The sequence below is a fragment of the Siniperca chuatsi genome, linkage group LG22 (assembly GCF_020085105.1).
Source record: "Siniperca chuatsi isolate FFG_IHB_CAS linkage group LG22, ASM2008510v1, whole genome shotgun sequence".
NCBI classification, from domain to species: domain Eukaryota; kingdom Metazoa; phylum Chordata; class Actinopteri; order Centrarchiformes; family Sinipercidae; genus Siniperca; species Siniperca chuatsi.
In genome coordinates, this window is record NC_058063.1 from 2951067 (window position 1) to 2967225 (window position 16159).

Sequence of the window (16159 nt, forward strand, 5' to 3'; positions counted from 1 at the left end):
GACACATGCCTTTTTTGATACTACCACTAGGGGTGTCAAAGTCAGACATTTTCAAATCCTACACATAGGGGCTTTAACTTGAATTTCAAAGTTCTTTCAGTGACAAAATATTTTAGGGTTCGTGCACCAGGATAAAATATATACAGCCACTGGAAACATAAAGAAAAAGTAAAGTCAAGTGAAAATCTGTGCCACAAAAAGCTCATCCACAAGTTACTTAATAACTCATCTGTACAGCATACAGAATATTTATTGTATGTCCTCAAAATACACAAGAAACCATAAGACAGAACACAGGGTAAGAAAAACCCTTTAAGGTCATTTGGAAAGGACCACCTCGGTTTACCATCCTGAACTTTAATTTATCAGACTGGCAAAAGTGTCCTCTGTTACAAATCAAACAAAGGCATTCTCCTTGGAAAATTAATGCTGAGCTTTGATTTAACAACTCAAACTCCCACAAAATAAATAAAAGATCTTTTTTTCTTACACCCGTAACAGTACCTGTCAGCCAAAATTCCCACTGGCTTTTTATGTGTTAAATTTATCCAAAACATTTCACACATTTCAGAAATGCAGAACACAGGAGCTGTCTTTTCTTGACTCTGACATCATAAAAGGGAGTTGGTCTACAAATCCATTTCCCCCGATGGCAAAGACATAACGACTTCCTTTAAATCATATTCGGTAGACAAACATTAGTAGTATCCTAAACCAACTGAATCTATTAAATATGCTTTTGGCTTGTTACATTGGCCCTGTAGCAGAAAATGAGCCGACACAACAGCTTTCTTTAGGTTGAAGCCAATGATGGTCGGCAGGGCCAACCTGCAGCACATTATTCCTGGATTTGGTAAAAATGTATTTTCTATTGTATCATGAGAACTTTCACCTTAGTGATTTGTGCTCAGCTCACTCCAGCAGCCACTTATGTCTTACTTTATACAGTGTCAAAATATGGGAATAAAAAACTGCCAAATGATGTTGCACTTGTATGAAATATTGTGGTGGCTCCAATTCTTAAAGCTGGAAAGCCAATCTCTGTGTGTGCAATGTAAGTTAAATGTTTTATGCATGTGGAATACAGATATACACTTTAGTCTAATGGTTTGCAAGTCATGTTGAAAACAAATTCAATAGCAAGCTTTCTTTAAGATGACACAGCCAAAATGTGGGGATTTAAAGCAGCTATGTTTAGACTTTTTATGTCGTGATAGTCCCGATCCAGACCCGATCCAGTCAAAACCACTCCCCTTCATGGACTGGCCAGGGCTCTAACCTGGATTCTCACATACACTGACCTCACACGATTTAAGAGTGCTTCTGCAAGGATGTTGAAAGCAGTTTTTTTGCACAGTATAGGTTGTACCTTTATGAATAGCAATTGCGAAAACAAAACAGATTCCAAATTTTCCTACAATGTCGCACACACACACGTATTATGTCTCTTATGGATTGGAATAAAAATGTATAAGCGTCAACTTCACATCTGTGTGGCAGTTTTTTGTTCCCACTGAAATGATTCAGTATGACATTAAATTTCAATTCAAGTCAGTGACATATCGTGTCGTAGTAATGCTCAACTGTCACACAGATTCAAAGATATACCTGTTGTATAGTGCTTCAACAAAGTGTCATTCTGCTGTTTTTCTTTTTTTTACCATTTCAAATACACACACACACGCGCGCACACACACACACACACACACACACCTGCAAATTAAATTCAATAAATAAGACTTACAATGTTGTAAGGCAATGCTGACCATGCATTTGTCACAATGAACAACAAATCAAGAAACATACATGGTAACAATATGCACATTCATTAAGAGCAACAAGGTCGCCATTCGCCACTTGTATTTTTCCATAAATCAAGCGACGTTTTCAAGGCTTTCTGGGTGATCTCCTGATCGACAGGGCTCATCCCCACGACACCTGGCTCTAGTTTCTGTAGCGGGATGACCTCTTCTTCAGAGAGCCCAGTCCAACCAGCAGGCTGGACACACAGCAACTGGACCCAGCCACAGTGGTGCTTTTGCATTGCATCCAAAGTTGGAGTTCATTTAAGAAAAATCTAAAGTCTACGTGGAGACGGAGATCCAGCAGCCAGCTGCTCAGAGCCTCAGGACAGTCCGCAGGTTTCCAGGTAACTCTGCAGTTTTCTTACTGTACTTCTGTCCAAGGAGCAAAGGTCAAAGTCAAAAGTAGTGTTTGTGATGTGGAAGTGTCCGGTCTCTTCAATGAGGTTCACGATCTGGAGAACAGAGGGTACAAAGGGTTCAGGTTAAATGTTTTCGCCACAGAGCCCTGATTACAGAGGTGAATAGCAATAAATGCAAGTAAAATATCTGCCCAAACAATTAATATATTTTTTCATATTCAGAACGACCGTAACAATGAATTTAATCATGTACTGAGCTTTACATAAGCATAAGATTACATAAGCAGAAAGCGCCAGCGATCGGAAATGGTTTCACTTGTTTCTAGTGCAGCTTTACTTCTTCTGAGAACAGTAATAAGACCGATCATTCCTATAGTATCACTCTCACTCGATACGTGAAGTCGCTTGAAACAGGCTACTTTTAGTTTGCTAAGCTGACCTCAAACACGCCGGCAAATGCAGAATTTCTTTAAACAAACATGACTAAGAGTCTACAGCCAAACTACGTCACAGCAGGAGCCCAGCTCAATTATTTTTTGCACCATTCATTTGCTGCAGTAAGCGATAGATACGTTTAATGTATCTTCCGGCGTGTGTTGTATAATAAATGTGTTTAATGTGAAGGCAGTAGTAGGCTCTTACGTCAAACTACCAAAGGAAGTGTTAACCATGTTAGCTAAGTTTATCTTAAAAAAGATCAGCACTTCCTGATGGGAAGACGGTTTGAAACATTGAATGAATGAAACGAATCATTATTGCATCTCTGCAGCATGTGGAAGGCGAGGACGTCAGAAAACAACGAGAACTGATTTTTTACTGGAGTCGAAAAAAAAAACAGTCCGGGGGTATGAAGTCCAGCAGAGCAGTTTTGGCTTGAGAGCGAGAAGAGGAAAGAGGGGTCCACGCTCATTTGATTTGGTTAGATACAGGGTAAAAGAGTTTGTATGGGCAAAGCTTGTAACGCAATGAAAATGAGTGAGGCCTCCTCCCTCATGTACCTTTCCTGTGTATTACTGGTTTCAGACTTTGTACCCTGTGGTGAAAATGAAGCTTGGGGTTTGGAGTCCTGGGGATTATAAGGAACGCCACCCCATATATCTTGGTGTAGGTACAGTTCTCAAAAATGTGGGGAAAATTACAGCTTGTTTTTATGAGAGGGCAGATCTAAGTCAGATGCTCAGGCGTCACCTCTCTCATTTCACTTTGGTGCCTTGTTTTAGTTGGGTGGGTGGCGATTTGGCCAGTTTGCTCATTTTCATTGCTGTTTAGGATTCGTTTCAACTGGAAACAGCTACCAAACTCATGTCATGTTGCACTGTCTGAAGACATGCCATCTGCATTACAGTGTTGTGTGATACAATATGTGGTCCCCACCAGTGTGCAGGAGAGACTGTGAGTTAATCATTTCCATCTCTTGTAACAGGAAGTAGAGCCAGTTGGTGAACTCGGCTAGATTAGCTTGATTACTGTGCAAATTAAAGCCGTGCACGGGCGATGCCGTTTTGGATGGGATTTCGTCTTTCCTCAGAGCCAGACGTCTTGTCAGGAGAGCGAGGCAGAGCTTGGCAGCTGCAGCTGGGAAGATCCACTAATACCGTCACACGATAGGCCTCGAGAATATAAGCAAGAAACATGCAATCTCTTAGGTGGAGAGAGGTTAACCAAATAATTAATTGCTTCCAGATGAAGCTGCAGATTGCAGAGGATCTGTAACAGATCACAGCTCCTCTTCTAATCCAACGCAACAATAGCTGCTGACCAATAGTACAGGCATGTAGCGATATTATGCCGAGATCAGTGAAAACAGTGGACAGCCAATACACTTTTCATTTTTTTTATCTGGAGCTTGGCAGTTCAGTGTAACCTGTCCATAGAAGATAATGCAGTAAAGTAAACTGATAATATCAAACCTCAACTATATCCAATGTTTTCTTATTGGCTATGGACTTTGATACTTCTAAAGATTGTGAGTGTACAGCTAACACAGTCTATACGTTACAGTCACCCTAAAAACTCTTTTAAACTTGAAAACAGCTCCTGGAAAGGTAGACTCTTTTGGTCATCTCATTTTCTTCCTTCCAATTAACCGGTCACTATCACACCAACGTTTTGTTCTCCTAATTGAAAAGTAATGTTCAGTGTTCATCTGTTTCTAGAAAATCAGACCAAAATAGCTACATTACTGGCATACTTAAAGGGGAGCTCCACCGATTTTACACATCAATGTTTCCAGATGTTGGGAAGAACTACTGCATGTGTGAAAACAGTTGTATAAAGCCTTTTGTGTCTCCAGAGGGAGCGGTGTGGAGTCTGAGAGGTGAGCTCACCAGACCTCTGTAGCCCGCTCCTCATCTCTGCTGCAGGCTCTGGGCTACATTAGCCGCTACTAGCATAACGCATTCGAATCTCCAGCCAAACTGTTGGCAGTTAGAGTTGCATTATGGGTACTGTAGGCGTCAGGTTTTGGTAACTCTGGTTCTGCCGCGTCGATTTTGAGTGCGACAATCTTATTGTGCAATACTAAACTGGTGTACGCTTCACATTCAAAAGTGGCATAATATTTATTGATGACAGCTGCATAGATTTTCACTTATGGTAATGACAAATGCCCGACAAAGCTGAAAATATCAGCTCACTGTCTCACTTTGGCTGTTGAGCTAACCTTACGTTAGCTAGTGTTTTAGTTTCATGTTAGTATAGTATGCTCCAGCTTCCAAGGACTGATGTCACAGAAGTATAGCTGAGTGTGTCTTTAGTTAGGTGTCGGTCAGTTCTTGAAAGGATCTGTGCAGTCAGCTAACACTAGACCTTTTACAGGCCGACAAACTCACCACACTCAAAAAGACACAAACCACTCGATCACTTCTTAAATATCAAAGCGATAACCAGTGGTGTTTCCCTCTCTTGCAAACCAAACATTGGCTGAGCATACAGACAATAGGGTAGGTTTTAGTGACGGGACATTTTCAGGTAACTCAGAACTGTAAAAAAGTCAAAAAACATTGCAGTGGCACAATCCTTGGCCAACCCATCCACCCTGTTGAGCAGACGTAGACTGAGCATTTCAGCTCAACTGCAATATGTAGAAAGGGGTTCATCTTAAAAATGATGATGTCCTGATGTTATTCCCTCTGGCCCTCATCATTTTCTAGACACTCTTTATCAGTAATACAAGGAGAAACCCAGCATAGCAGAGGCAGAGAAAGCAGCTTCAGCCATCAGTTGCTTCTGCTGGTGACTGCAGCGCAGCGACAGGACGTGCTGAAGCCACAGGAAGTGATGTCAGCTTCAACACGTTACAGCGTTCACTAATCACTTGGCAGCCTACTCATGTTTAAATGTTCCTAAGCCTACTTTCAACTGAAGAGTGTGCCTGGGTTTGTTATGTGAAATGCATTGTGGGAGTTACTGGAAATATGTAGCTGAATTAGAGGAGGCAGGCTGAGTGAAAAAGGTACATCAGAAAGGATATCTTCAATTCCCAGAGTGTTACACACTGATGATACATTACAGTGTATGCAGTGTATACATACATACATACATACATACATACCTGTTGCAGTATATGACCTTCTCTTAGTGTCATCAGTCTTTTGTGCAGTTCCACCAGCTCATCCAGGTAAGCCTGGGAAACACAGCCAACATTCATATTCTGCTTTTAAATCTGGTGTAAGGTACAGGATAACGAACACACACTCAACCCATTCATACCAGACTCGTCTCCAGGCTGTAGCGTTTCACACAAGAGCCATATTTGCAACTGCTGTTTAACACACAGAGTTGGGTACAGTTGGAATTCTTCAATATCTGCACTGATACTGAGTTTGGTACCAAAACTCTCTTTTTTTCGACGCCACATTCTGAAATATAAATGATCTATTGTCTACAAACCCCCCTTTTCCATTAAGCAAAAGAAGCCGAAGTTCTTAAATATTTAATGTTATCTAAACACAAGCAGCTACACAACAACTTTGCCCAAAGAATAGAGTCTAAAACTAGAAACCTTTTTTTTTAAATGAGGAACTTTATGATCAAAAAAGAAGTAAATAAGATTATGAATTGGACACTAGATGACAGCTGTCAGTACTTGACATTCTTTGATACTACACATACATCAATGCTTTAATTATATTTTCCAAACAGAGCTGTCAACTGCTGCAATACTTCCACTGCTTATTTAACTACACTGTCCAAGTGATGTGTTCCTACAGGATTTCTTTCAGTTTATTCCTTTTGTCTGTTTGACAGTATCACATATATATTCTTTGTCAGCTTGTTGCAGCTCTTCATTGAAGCCATACGATGTTTAAACAGAGTGAAATATTCAAGACTTTGGTATCTTTGGAAACTCCAGCATATGGAGAAGTGGCTGCCACTATAAAGTTACAATAATTCTATAATAACTATAGTAACCCATCAAGTATTTCTAAAGGTGTTGTATAAAAGCCAAGCTCTGCTCAGGAGCAAGGATGTGAAGTCAGGTTGGATGACACGTTACCCCATTCAAAGCAACAGTAAACCCAGATCAGCCCTGCCTCACTGTCTGTCTGAATAGTGTAATATACTGTGCCAGCAGACTCTACTGAAGTCAAGCGCTGAGCATGCACATGTTTCCATATGCTGCTGGCATTTCCCAATCTATTTGATATGGGCTGCTTTATACTGAAAAACTAAACAAAAAAGACTTGTGTACCTTGTCACAATCTAGGCTTTTGTTCTTGTCCTGCTTGCTCTGCTTGCTGGGACTCTTCACTTCCAGTATCTGACAGAGGACAGAGTAACATCATCACGCTGGGTGACTTTGAGCTACATACATTAACACCTGGGTTCCCTTGTGGTACATTAAATAACACTATCAAAATACATGATACATAATATAATCTTACCTGGTTATTAGTAGTCTTTAATAAGGGTGGGGCTTCATTGCGGGGTGGGGGTGAGGGCGAGGAGCTGTCACTCTCACTGCCATCACTTAAACTGACTCTGGATAGTTAGTCACAGGAGAAAAGACAAAGAACAACTGCTTCAGGTGATGATTATAATGATGATTATACTTCTTCAATGAGGCTGGAGTCTAGAGTTCGCGGAGAAATAAATGAAAAAAACCCTGAGATTGTTAAAGAAAAATTACCGCCTCCACACATTTTTGAAAACTGTTAATGCAACTTTATATTGTGATATTGTACACTGTCTGGAAACCATTTGTAGATAATAAAACCAGATGTTAACGTCAGTTTTTGGGTAACCCCTTTAAATAAAGCTGCATTCACTGATTTGACCACTTGAGGGCAGCAGAACAAGCTGTAAACACATCTGACATAAGCTGAAGCTGATACGGCTAACGTGTTAGCAAACAGTCGGCTATTTACACATCCAGCAGACACAGAGCAACATGATCATTTGGAGTTGTGTTTGTGTCATCTGATGAATGGAAGTCCAATATTTATTCTCCTTTTAGGTTCTGCTTTGGTCTCCACCAGCTCCTGATAAAAAAATGGGGCTCTTTAGCTGCTAAATGCTCCACTGTGTTCACCAGCTGCTCTCTAACTGTGTCTGTCTGCTGTCTGCTGCTGAGCAGGTAGTGCACAGTGGCTTTATCAGAGCTTTGTCTCTGAAAACAGCTGCTGCTGGAAACCAGGCTGTTGACAGCAGACTTTGTAAAAGCAAAACAAATAGCTCAGGGATGCAAACTCATCAGGGGTTAAAAAGGTGCCAAAGATGTGAATCCCCCTAGGTGGTTCGGGGGATGCCACCCGGGAAGATTTATTTATTTATTTTGTTAAAATATCAGCTCTAAAATGTGGATTTACAGTTGATTTTAGCATCAGGATATGCAGCTATTGCAACTGCTGTTTGGTCTATTAAAAGACAGGGCGTAGATATGCCATTTATAAATTGGTTTCACAACCAACACAGAGAACAACTAAAAGAAAAACTGTCACAAGGTAATTTCACTTCTGTCATTTTCAGTGAGCTTGGCATTTGCCCCCTTCTCAAGTGACATAATTAGGCTACTATAACAAGCGTTCCGTTTAACTACATCATAAGTTAGGTCCATTTTAGCTAGGTTAAATGTCTACACCGTTGTCTCATGAATCAGTCCCATGTTCCAAAACAAATCCAAAAGCAAATTGTTTAAAAGGACAAATAAGTAGGATTTTCCTAAAAAAACAACGTATAGACTCATACAGAACTAATCCCTCTCAGTCATCACTTCTGACCCACTAGAAGTGTGTGGCGGTGTCTGCATCTGCTGAGGGGCTGCCCTCTGCCTGGATTCTCTTAGTTTCTTGTTAGTCTGCTGTGTTCGGGCCGTTTCTGGGCGTGGTGTGTAGCAACATCGCTGTCTCGGACTCTCGTCTGCTCCGTCTGTGTGTCTGAGGGCGGGGCTGAGCGGACAGATGAAGCCTGGCTTCGGTTGCATTCAATGTGGCTCCTTCCCGCAGGGTTGTGCGGAGGTGTGGGTGATTTTATTTGTGCTTTAGAACGTAACCTCCATGAAGCAATCAGAAAATAATGTTTTATTTCTCAGAGTCACTGCTTCTCTCGCTCTCTGAGAAGTGGCCAATTTTGAATCTTGTGTTTGCAAACACCAACCGAAAAATCCTACTTATTCTGCCTTTAATTAGATTGCGGTTATGACAGTATTAGCCTTGCTAATATTATCCTAGCATTAAGAAAATGGAACCATCAGGGGCTTATGTTAAGTTGGCTGAAGAGCTCAACTTATGTTGTAATCGTCAGCAAAATGGTAACGTTAGTAATGTTAAACATGTAAATGGTAAATGGACTGTATTTGTATAACGCCTTTCTAGTCTCTCCGACCACTCAAAGCGCTTAACATTAGTCCCAGAGCCCTAACGTCATACAAGTGGAATTTTGAACAAGTACACTAACTAACGTTAGACTCTATAGCGTTACATCCAAATTGTGACGGCTAGCGTTCACTAAGAACGTTAGAAATATTGATTAGTGCAGCTTTAAAAACCAGAAAAAAAACTAAGGAACTTCATCCCATTAATGCAAAGATCCTGAGATTTTAAAGGGATAGATATTGTGCCTCAGCGTAAACAGTATGGCGGTTTATACCATCATATCAGTCTGATGCCAGCTGATTTATATGTTGTGTCTTTTTAGCCATGCTGCCCTGACTGCAGAGGTACAGCACACCTTTACTGGCAGGAGAGCGCACAATGTGGCGATCAAAACCCTGTGCCAAACCCAAACTTGTTTTTGACGGAAAGTTCACCATTCTGCTTGTGAGAACACAGAGAAATCACAAACCTGCTCCCCAACAACCCACACAAATACAACAGTCTAGTTCAAATTCTACAATTCCTGTATTCCGTTAGTATTTGCAGTCTGTATCTATGATAACAGTATCATGAAACAAATGTGTATGGCACAGGCCTATCAACAAGCTGGCTTGTTGTGACCATTTACTAACCTGCGTTGGTGGTGCGTGAGATGTGTGTGTGCTGGTCGCTCCACGTCAGAGTCCATGTCATGGTCATCGTCGTCCTCTGAATCTTCATCGTTGTCGTCTGAGTGCAGATCCTGCATGACTGACTGCAACGGGCCCAGCACTGTGTGCGAGTGTGACAGAACATCGGAATTTTTTTCTCGAATTAAGCACAAGTAAAAACATGCATAAGGCAGCGGCTCATGCTGTGAGGTGGAGGGATGGCGGGATGGTCCCCTGGAGCTTGTGGCTGCAGAACCGCTGCTGGTTTGATCCCAGTAAGGACGGGGGTACATTTACACTTCTACTTTTAAAGGATAAGGCTGTCGTTATTCTATATTTTTCTTTTCCTCAACAAATCCCATGACAAGACCAAAAACCAACTAAAAGTTAGTCCATCTCTCCCAACTTTCTGATATCCTGTCTGTGGCTCTCAGCTCCGAGCCCACTGGTTCCTCCTGAAGACGTAAATCTTTAAAAACACCTCACAAATAAATAGTTCCATTTTTTAAAAAGGCTCACTGTAGTTTTTAACAAACATTACAGGAGGAAATAGTGCATTTGTTGGGGACTATTTTCAGCGGCGGATGAATCCACATGTGGTGCTGTAGTGAGTGTTTGGGGCAGCAGGACGGTGTGTGTGGGACTGAGTCAGAATAAACTACAGTGTGTGTGTGTTCATGCTAATGAAGGAACATGTGTGGCTCATTGATGTGTTTTTAATAGTCTTTGGACAACAATGGAGGTAATCACCTAAAAAGACAAATGTGTTCCCACACTTAGACATCATGTAGAGAGCAAGAGGACATATGTACACATGTTGCAGTGACTGGTTCTGTGACGGGTGGTATCATATCCATGATGTAATACCAAACCCTACTAACATGACTGCAAAGAGATGCATGAGTTTTCATGCATATAGACAAGCTGGAAAAATATTTGCCATGCAGATGTGAAAAGGGTGTGGGGGCCTCACAGGTCTCAGAGGAGCTGTTACCTGTGTGGGTGGTGGCAGGAATAGCCACCCTTTTCCTGATGATGAAGTCCACCACTGCATCCAGAGAAAATTACAAACACACAAGCAGAGGTCACCCTCAAGACAAGAAGCGCCAAGCCCTCTTCGACTATTTTTAGTCCTTAATGACTTTAAGACCATTTTTTCTTTCATTGTTTTTATAGTTTTAGACAGAAGACATTTTCATCAGTGACGATAACATTCTCTTTCCTGCACTGATCTGGGGGTTGCAGCGGCTCCAGATTCCAAAAGGGAACCAACATAAACAGTCAAACAGGGTTTAAACATATGGCAGGTTTAACCCTGATTATCTAAACCACTTATTTGGAAGTAAAAACAGTCAAAGTTGAACGAGGATGGCGCTCTGCAATATCTGGCTGACCTGCAACTGGCCGTTAGGATAATAATATCAATGCTTTCCTACATCCACAGATTTCGAGAATAAAGTCCAAATATTTTGATAAGTCATAATTTTAGTTAGTAATTTTTTTTTAAATTCAAAATACTGAAAAGTATTTAAAACATACTGTAACATTATGACTTTGTACTTAAAATATTACAACTTTTGGCTTGTAAAATAACTGTTTTATCTCATAATATTACGGCTTTTTCTCGAAATCACCTAATGTCCCCCCAAACAGTGGCCCTAATACTCCTCCGTAAGATCTCAGCTACAAAATTGGCCAGTAAAATGTTACCTGAGCAAAATCTGCTTTTTGTTCAGACCACATCTTTTTGCTCATTACAAAACCTGGAGAACAGTCCCTCAATTAAACTAAATTATGTGTTTAAATAAAAGATACTTCTGCACTTAAAAATCTATTTATGTTGCAGTAGGCATATATTCCATACTCTTCCTATCCTGAAAACGTTTTTTTGATCTCCGAGCAAAAAGGTTAGACAACAGGTTAGACTGTCAGAGGAAAAGAACGCCAGCACGGTTTACATTCTGTCTCTGCCATTGGCTGAGCTTCTTTTATTTCTGCAAAACAAACTGGACTAGAAGTTACACTGAAACCATGAGGTGCTCCACATCCAGATCATTTCTGACTGAAAAAGACAATAAACACGAGATCAGCTGTAAATCATGCATGTGCCAGATAATTACCTTGTCGTTTTTGCTGCGTGGGAGCAAAGCCTGAACTGGAGCTGGAGCTGGCTGGACTGGGCTGTTCAGACTGGGAGGAAGAAGAGAAAACAAACGGTGATAAGTAAAATAATATTCTAAAGAGTCCGGTCTAGACCTGCTCTATAGGAAAAGTGCAATGAGATAACTTCTGTTATGAATTGGCGCGATATAAATACAATTGAATTGAATTAAAACAAGACTGAAGTTGATCAATACAGTTTTTGACAAACATCAACACCGTCCAATATTTCCAAAAAGTCCAAAGTTCTCATGGCTGGTTATTCAGTGTGCGATTGAAGAATATACAATATTTTAATTATTTGGCGCCTGCCTGTGGACCGGAAAGACAAGAGCGTTAACCATATACAGGAAGGAGATATATATATATATATATATATATATATATATATATATATATATATATATATATATATATATAGCATTATTTTGGCCATATTGCCCAGCCCTATTGGACACAGTTTGATCAGTTTGTTTTCTGTGATGTTCTTTTTAAGTACAACTGCATGTCAGCAGACAGCTGGCCACTGGCTGTAGTCTTCGAGGTGACTTTAAGTGCTGCTTTTAACAAGTCGTGACGTGGCACATTCATCTGTCTTTGTCAGCGCTAATTCTTTGAAGTCATCTAGGTGTGTTGGGCCCTAAGCCAACATCCATCCAACAATCCACGCAGAGTCGCTCTACTCCTGGCTTTGTCTGAAAAGAGCCAGGCCATCTTTCCTGCTCGAGCTCAGGTCTACATTTAGCTTCATAAATCACTGAGTCCAAAGGTGTGCCACACACATGCAAACACACACGCAAACAGCGCTGAAACATAAGAGTGCTCACTACATTTAGTGTTGAACGCAGAAGTTCAGCATAATGTATGTCACTGCACTCAAAACAATCGTCCTGTCAGTTTATTTCTCAGCATGTGAACAACACTGGAGCCTGTTTCATGTCAAAGACAGAGGAGCTTCCATCTGGTGGTGCAGCGGGGGCCACCTGGGGTTTGATTCCTGCGAGCTCTAACACAAGACTTGCTTGTTGAATTTTGATCTTTTCCAGTTCCATTTAAGTAAATTGTTTGGTTCTACTAATATTTACCAAGTTTTTATGACGTAGTATATAACTGTTCATTTTTTTGGACATTAGTACACATTTAATAAACAGCATATATTATCAAATATTTTTAGGATGATATGGATTTGTTTGTAATATACTGTCATATTGTCCAGCACTATATAAGCTTGGAAAAGACAGGCATTCTAATAACACAGCCCTGAAATAAACTAATACCTAACAAACTGGTAACAGTGTAAATTAAAATGATTAATTATTAATAATTATTATTAAAAAAAATGAAATCTACCAGAGCATCAACAGTCTCAAGGCCAATACATGCTCTTTCAGAAGGCGGCATGAAGCTCATTTCAGACGTCCACGTCATCCAGTTTCTGGAACCGTTAGACACCGCCAAGCCGTCAGCCACGTCGGCTCTCTGCAGCGATCCCAGGTGTGCACAGGTGTGCACAGGTGTGAGAATGGGCGGAGCGCCAAGCACTCCACAGATTATTTTCTCCACATTCCTGACATTTGTACTTCTGCCACTGTTAGTGTTCACTGCTGAGTCACACACACTGCCTGTTGGCTGTGATTAAACTGTGCATGTTTAGAGAAGAGATGGGAGAACGCTACCGAAACAGGGATTAAGTTCTGAACAACAGCCAACAAAGTGTCTGTGCCAATATGGCTCATTGTTAGCAAAAAAAAAAAAAAAAAAAAAAAAAAAAATCTTGATCAGAAGACAATCACGCCTCATAATAAACTTCCTGTGATGAAACATCTAGTGGGTACCTAACTTTAGCCTCATGAGTATCTTCAAGACAATGTGGCAAATAGACAGCACAGTACTGTAGCGAGTGATGTAACAATTAATTTGTACCCACCGGATCCATTTTGATTTCACCCCTTCAGTGTTGAATGAGGGACTTGTGATGTTAAAGGACAGTGAGAGGGAAAACTTCCAACACATTTAGTTAATTCAATTTGGAGATGGTCACAATTGCAAAATGCTAGTAGGCATTAGAGTTAACCATAAGTATTTTAGGTTCCTCTTTAGTGAATTCAAATATGACCAACTCCTGACAATACCTGCCTCCCTGGGGAGTTCTGTCAGGAGCAGTGTTGTTTACGAGGCCAGTGAGAAATGTTTTCTAAATGAGGAGGCAGATGCCCTGTCTTCTAAAAAGACACAGACTCGGACTATTGGGGACGCAAATAAATGCCAACAATTACAGTCAGGGTTTCTGCAAGGTTTAACAAATAAAATGTAAGCCTTTTAAATGCTACATAGTATGAAATATTTAATACCTTTCTCATGGTCATCATAGATAAGTGGCAGAAAATTAATGAATGGATAAATCAATTAAATAATAATTAATTAATTTAAGCTCTCTTAAATTTTTGCCAAAACGCTTATGTGTTTGACACTTATGTGTTCACTCATTATGTATTGAAGTACCTAGCTAATGTGGCTAGCAGTAGTGACTGTGTTTGCTATAGGCCTGATGGTGCTGACTCAAACGCCACAAAAATGCCTTTTTAAGGATTCAATGCTTTTTCAAGACCTGCAGATACCCTGATAGTTTTTCAACATCAGCATGGCACACTGCAGGCAAATCCAGGTATACGCACTCAGCTTGTTTCATGACACTCCATCGTGATCAGATACACACCGCGTCTTTATAGTACCTGCTTGCACTCTCATATCAGCAAACACTCTCCTTCACAGCCTCAGCAAATCTCTCAACCTGATTAATCTCAAATGAGCTGAGGAAATAATACCACACATGAAATTACCATGTGTGTTCCAACAGTGGGAAGCAACCAGAAACACACTACGCATGTGATGTTGTTCATCAATGTAGGAAACGATGTATTAAGGGAGAAGCTGTGAAAAAAAAAAAAGTTTACTCCTTTGGTCAATGAGCTTGCACACACTGCAGCAATCAAAGTAGACAGTGGAGTAACATATTTTCATTCTTTTTTTAAATTCTCTTCTTGCATATTAAAAACATTCTTGTTCAATCCACAATATAGGAAGAAAGGTGTGGAAGTTTTCATTCAGCTGAGCTCAATGATGAAAATGTACATTGATAATGGGGGTCTCCCTATCTCCTCACCACCATGGCGGACAGGCAGTTTGCTGAGTACTGTTGTATATAATATTTGAGCTTTCATGGTCACCATAGAAAACAGACATTCCAGTCTGATTTTTTATCCTTAAACAGTCTCTCGATGTTTTTCCAGAAAATGTACTCACAATACATCCCATATTGAGAATTAAAATTACATATACTGTGAGAGAGGCTTTTACCCATATCACCTACTCTTACTGTCATTCTGTTCAGTTCTGCGGTTTAGCAGTGACGTGTATGAAGCTGCAGTTGTGGAGTCAGATTGGTGATGACCAGGGCATTACCCTGTGGCAGGAGTCAGTACTGTGCGTTATATGCATGTTTGTTGTATGACATGGGTATTACAGTGTATTACCACCCTTTACTATGGCAGGTAGGTTAAACCTAAACATTTCTATTCATAATTTATGGTTCAAATACAAAACTCTTTTACCTCAGGAGACAAACTTAGCTTTAAAGTGAGCAGTTGTGTAGTCTGTCCTACACTGGCCCCTCTAATCACTTTGATACAGAGTCATCTGTTGCTCTCCGTCCTCTTCAAACAGAACTTTTAGATGTGTAGACAGCTCATAAATTTCAACAAGGATGTAGTGTCAGTACTCAGGGGAAGAAAGAGCTCATCCTAGCAGACAAGGCTACAGACCAAATGGACACATCCAGATAGTCAGATGTGATTATCTGGCCACTGATTTGTTGACAGCTCTGAAGACCCTTGAAATTGAATGTAAACCCCGGCCCTGCACTGAGTTGCAGTGTGTTGAGCTTTCTTAGGCATTCAAGGCTTAGCCATCAATCCTGCAAATTAAATAACTGATAAATCAACGAGCATCATATACAAACAATATTGCCATAAAACAGTTGTGCTCATTGATTTGCCATCAAACCGACACAATTCCACTGCAAGAACTGAACTAAACATAAACACTGACACAGGTGTTCCTGGAGCTAAATGTGGGCACTGCTCAGGAGGTGCTACTAAATCCAAGTTTCAGGTACTTTCAGGGGCTGCCGATCGTGATTGGTCAAGCACATGTGATGTCACTTCACAACAAGGATGACTACAACAAACACAACAAAAGTAACCGCCATTTTGCATCTGTATCGACCATACTTAAGAAATAAGAAAGAACAACTATGAAGTAAAGCTGCAACAATTTGATCGACAGAAAAATAATCAGCAACTATTTTGATA

General features: G+C 40.5%; 1 protein-coding gene across 6 annotated transcripts in view; it reads right to left on the reverse strand.

The window, feature by feature from the left end:
- Nucleotides 1-217: 217 nt before the first annotated feature.
- mllt3 (MLLT3 super elongation complex subunit) overlaps nucleotides 218-16159 on the reverse strand; it is a 53460-nt gene continuing 37518 nt past the window's right edge. For 3 of the 6 annotated variants that reach the window (XM_044184765.1, XM_044184764.1, XM_044184769.1), the window contains exons 8-14: nucleotides 11750-11819; nucleotides 10624-10677; nucleotides 9612-9750; nucleotides 7051-7147; nucleotides 6858-6926; nucleotides 5718-5789; nucleotides 218-2257 (exon numbers count right to left, since the gene is read on the reverse strand). In XM_044184765.1, coding sequence (XP_044040700.1) covers nucleotides 2126-2257; nucleotides 5718-5789; nucleotides 6858-6926; nucleotides 7051-7147; nucleotides 9612-9750; nucleotides 10624-10677; nucleotides 11750-11819 — 633 coding nt within the window. In that variant the 3' untranslated portion in view covers nucleotides 218-2125. The remainder of the gene's footprint in view (nucleotides 2258-5717; nucleotides 5790-6857; nucleotides 6927-7050; nucleotides 7148-9611; nucleotides 9751-10623; nucleotides 10678-11749; nucleotides 11820-16159) is intronic. The other 3 variants (XM_044184768.1, XM_044184766.1, XM_044184767.1) reach the window with 2 other exon arrangements.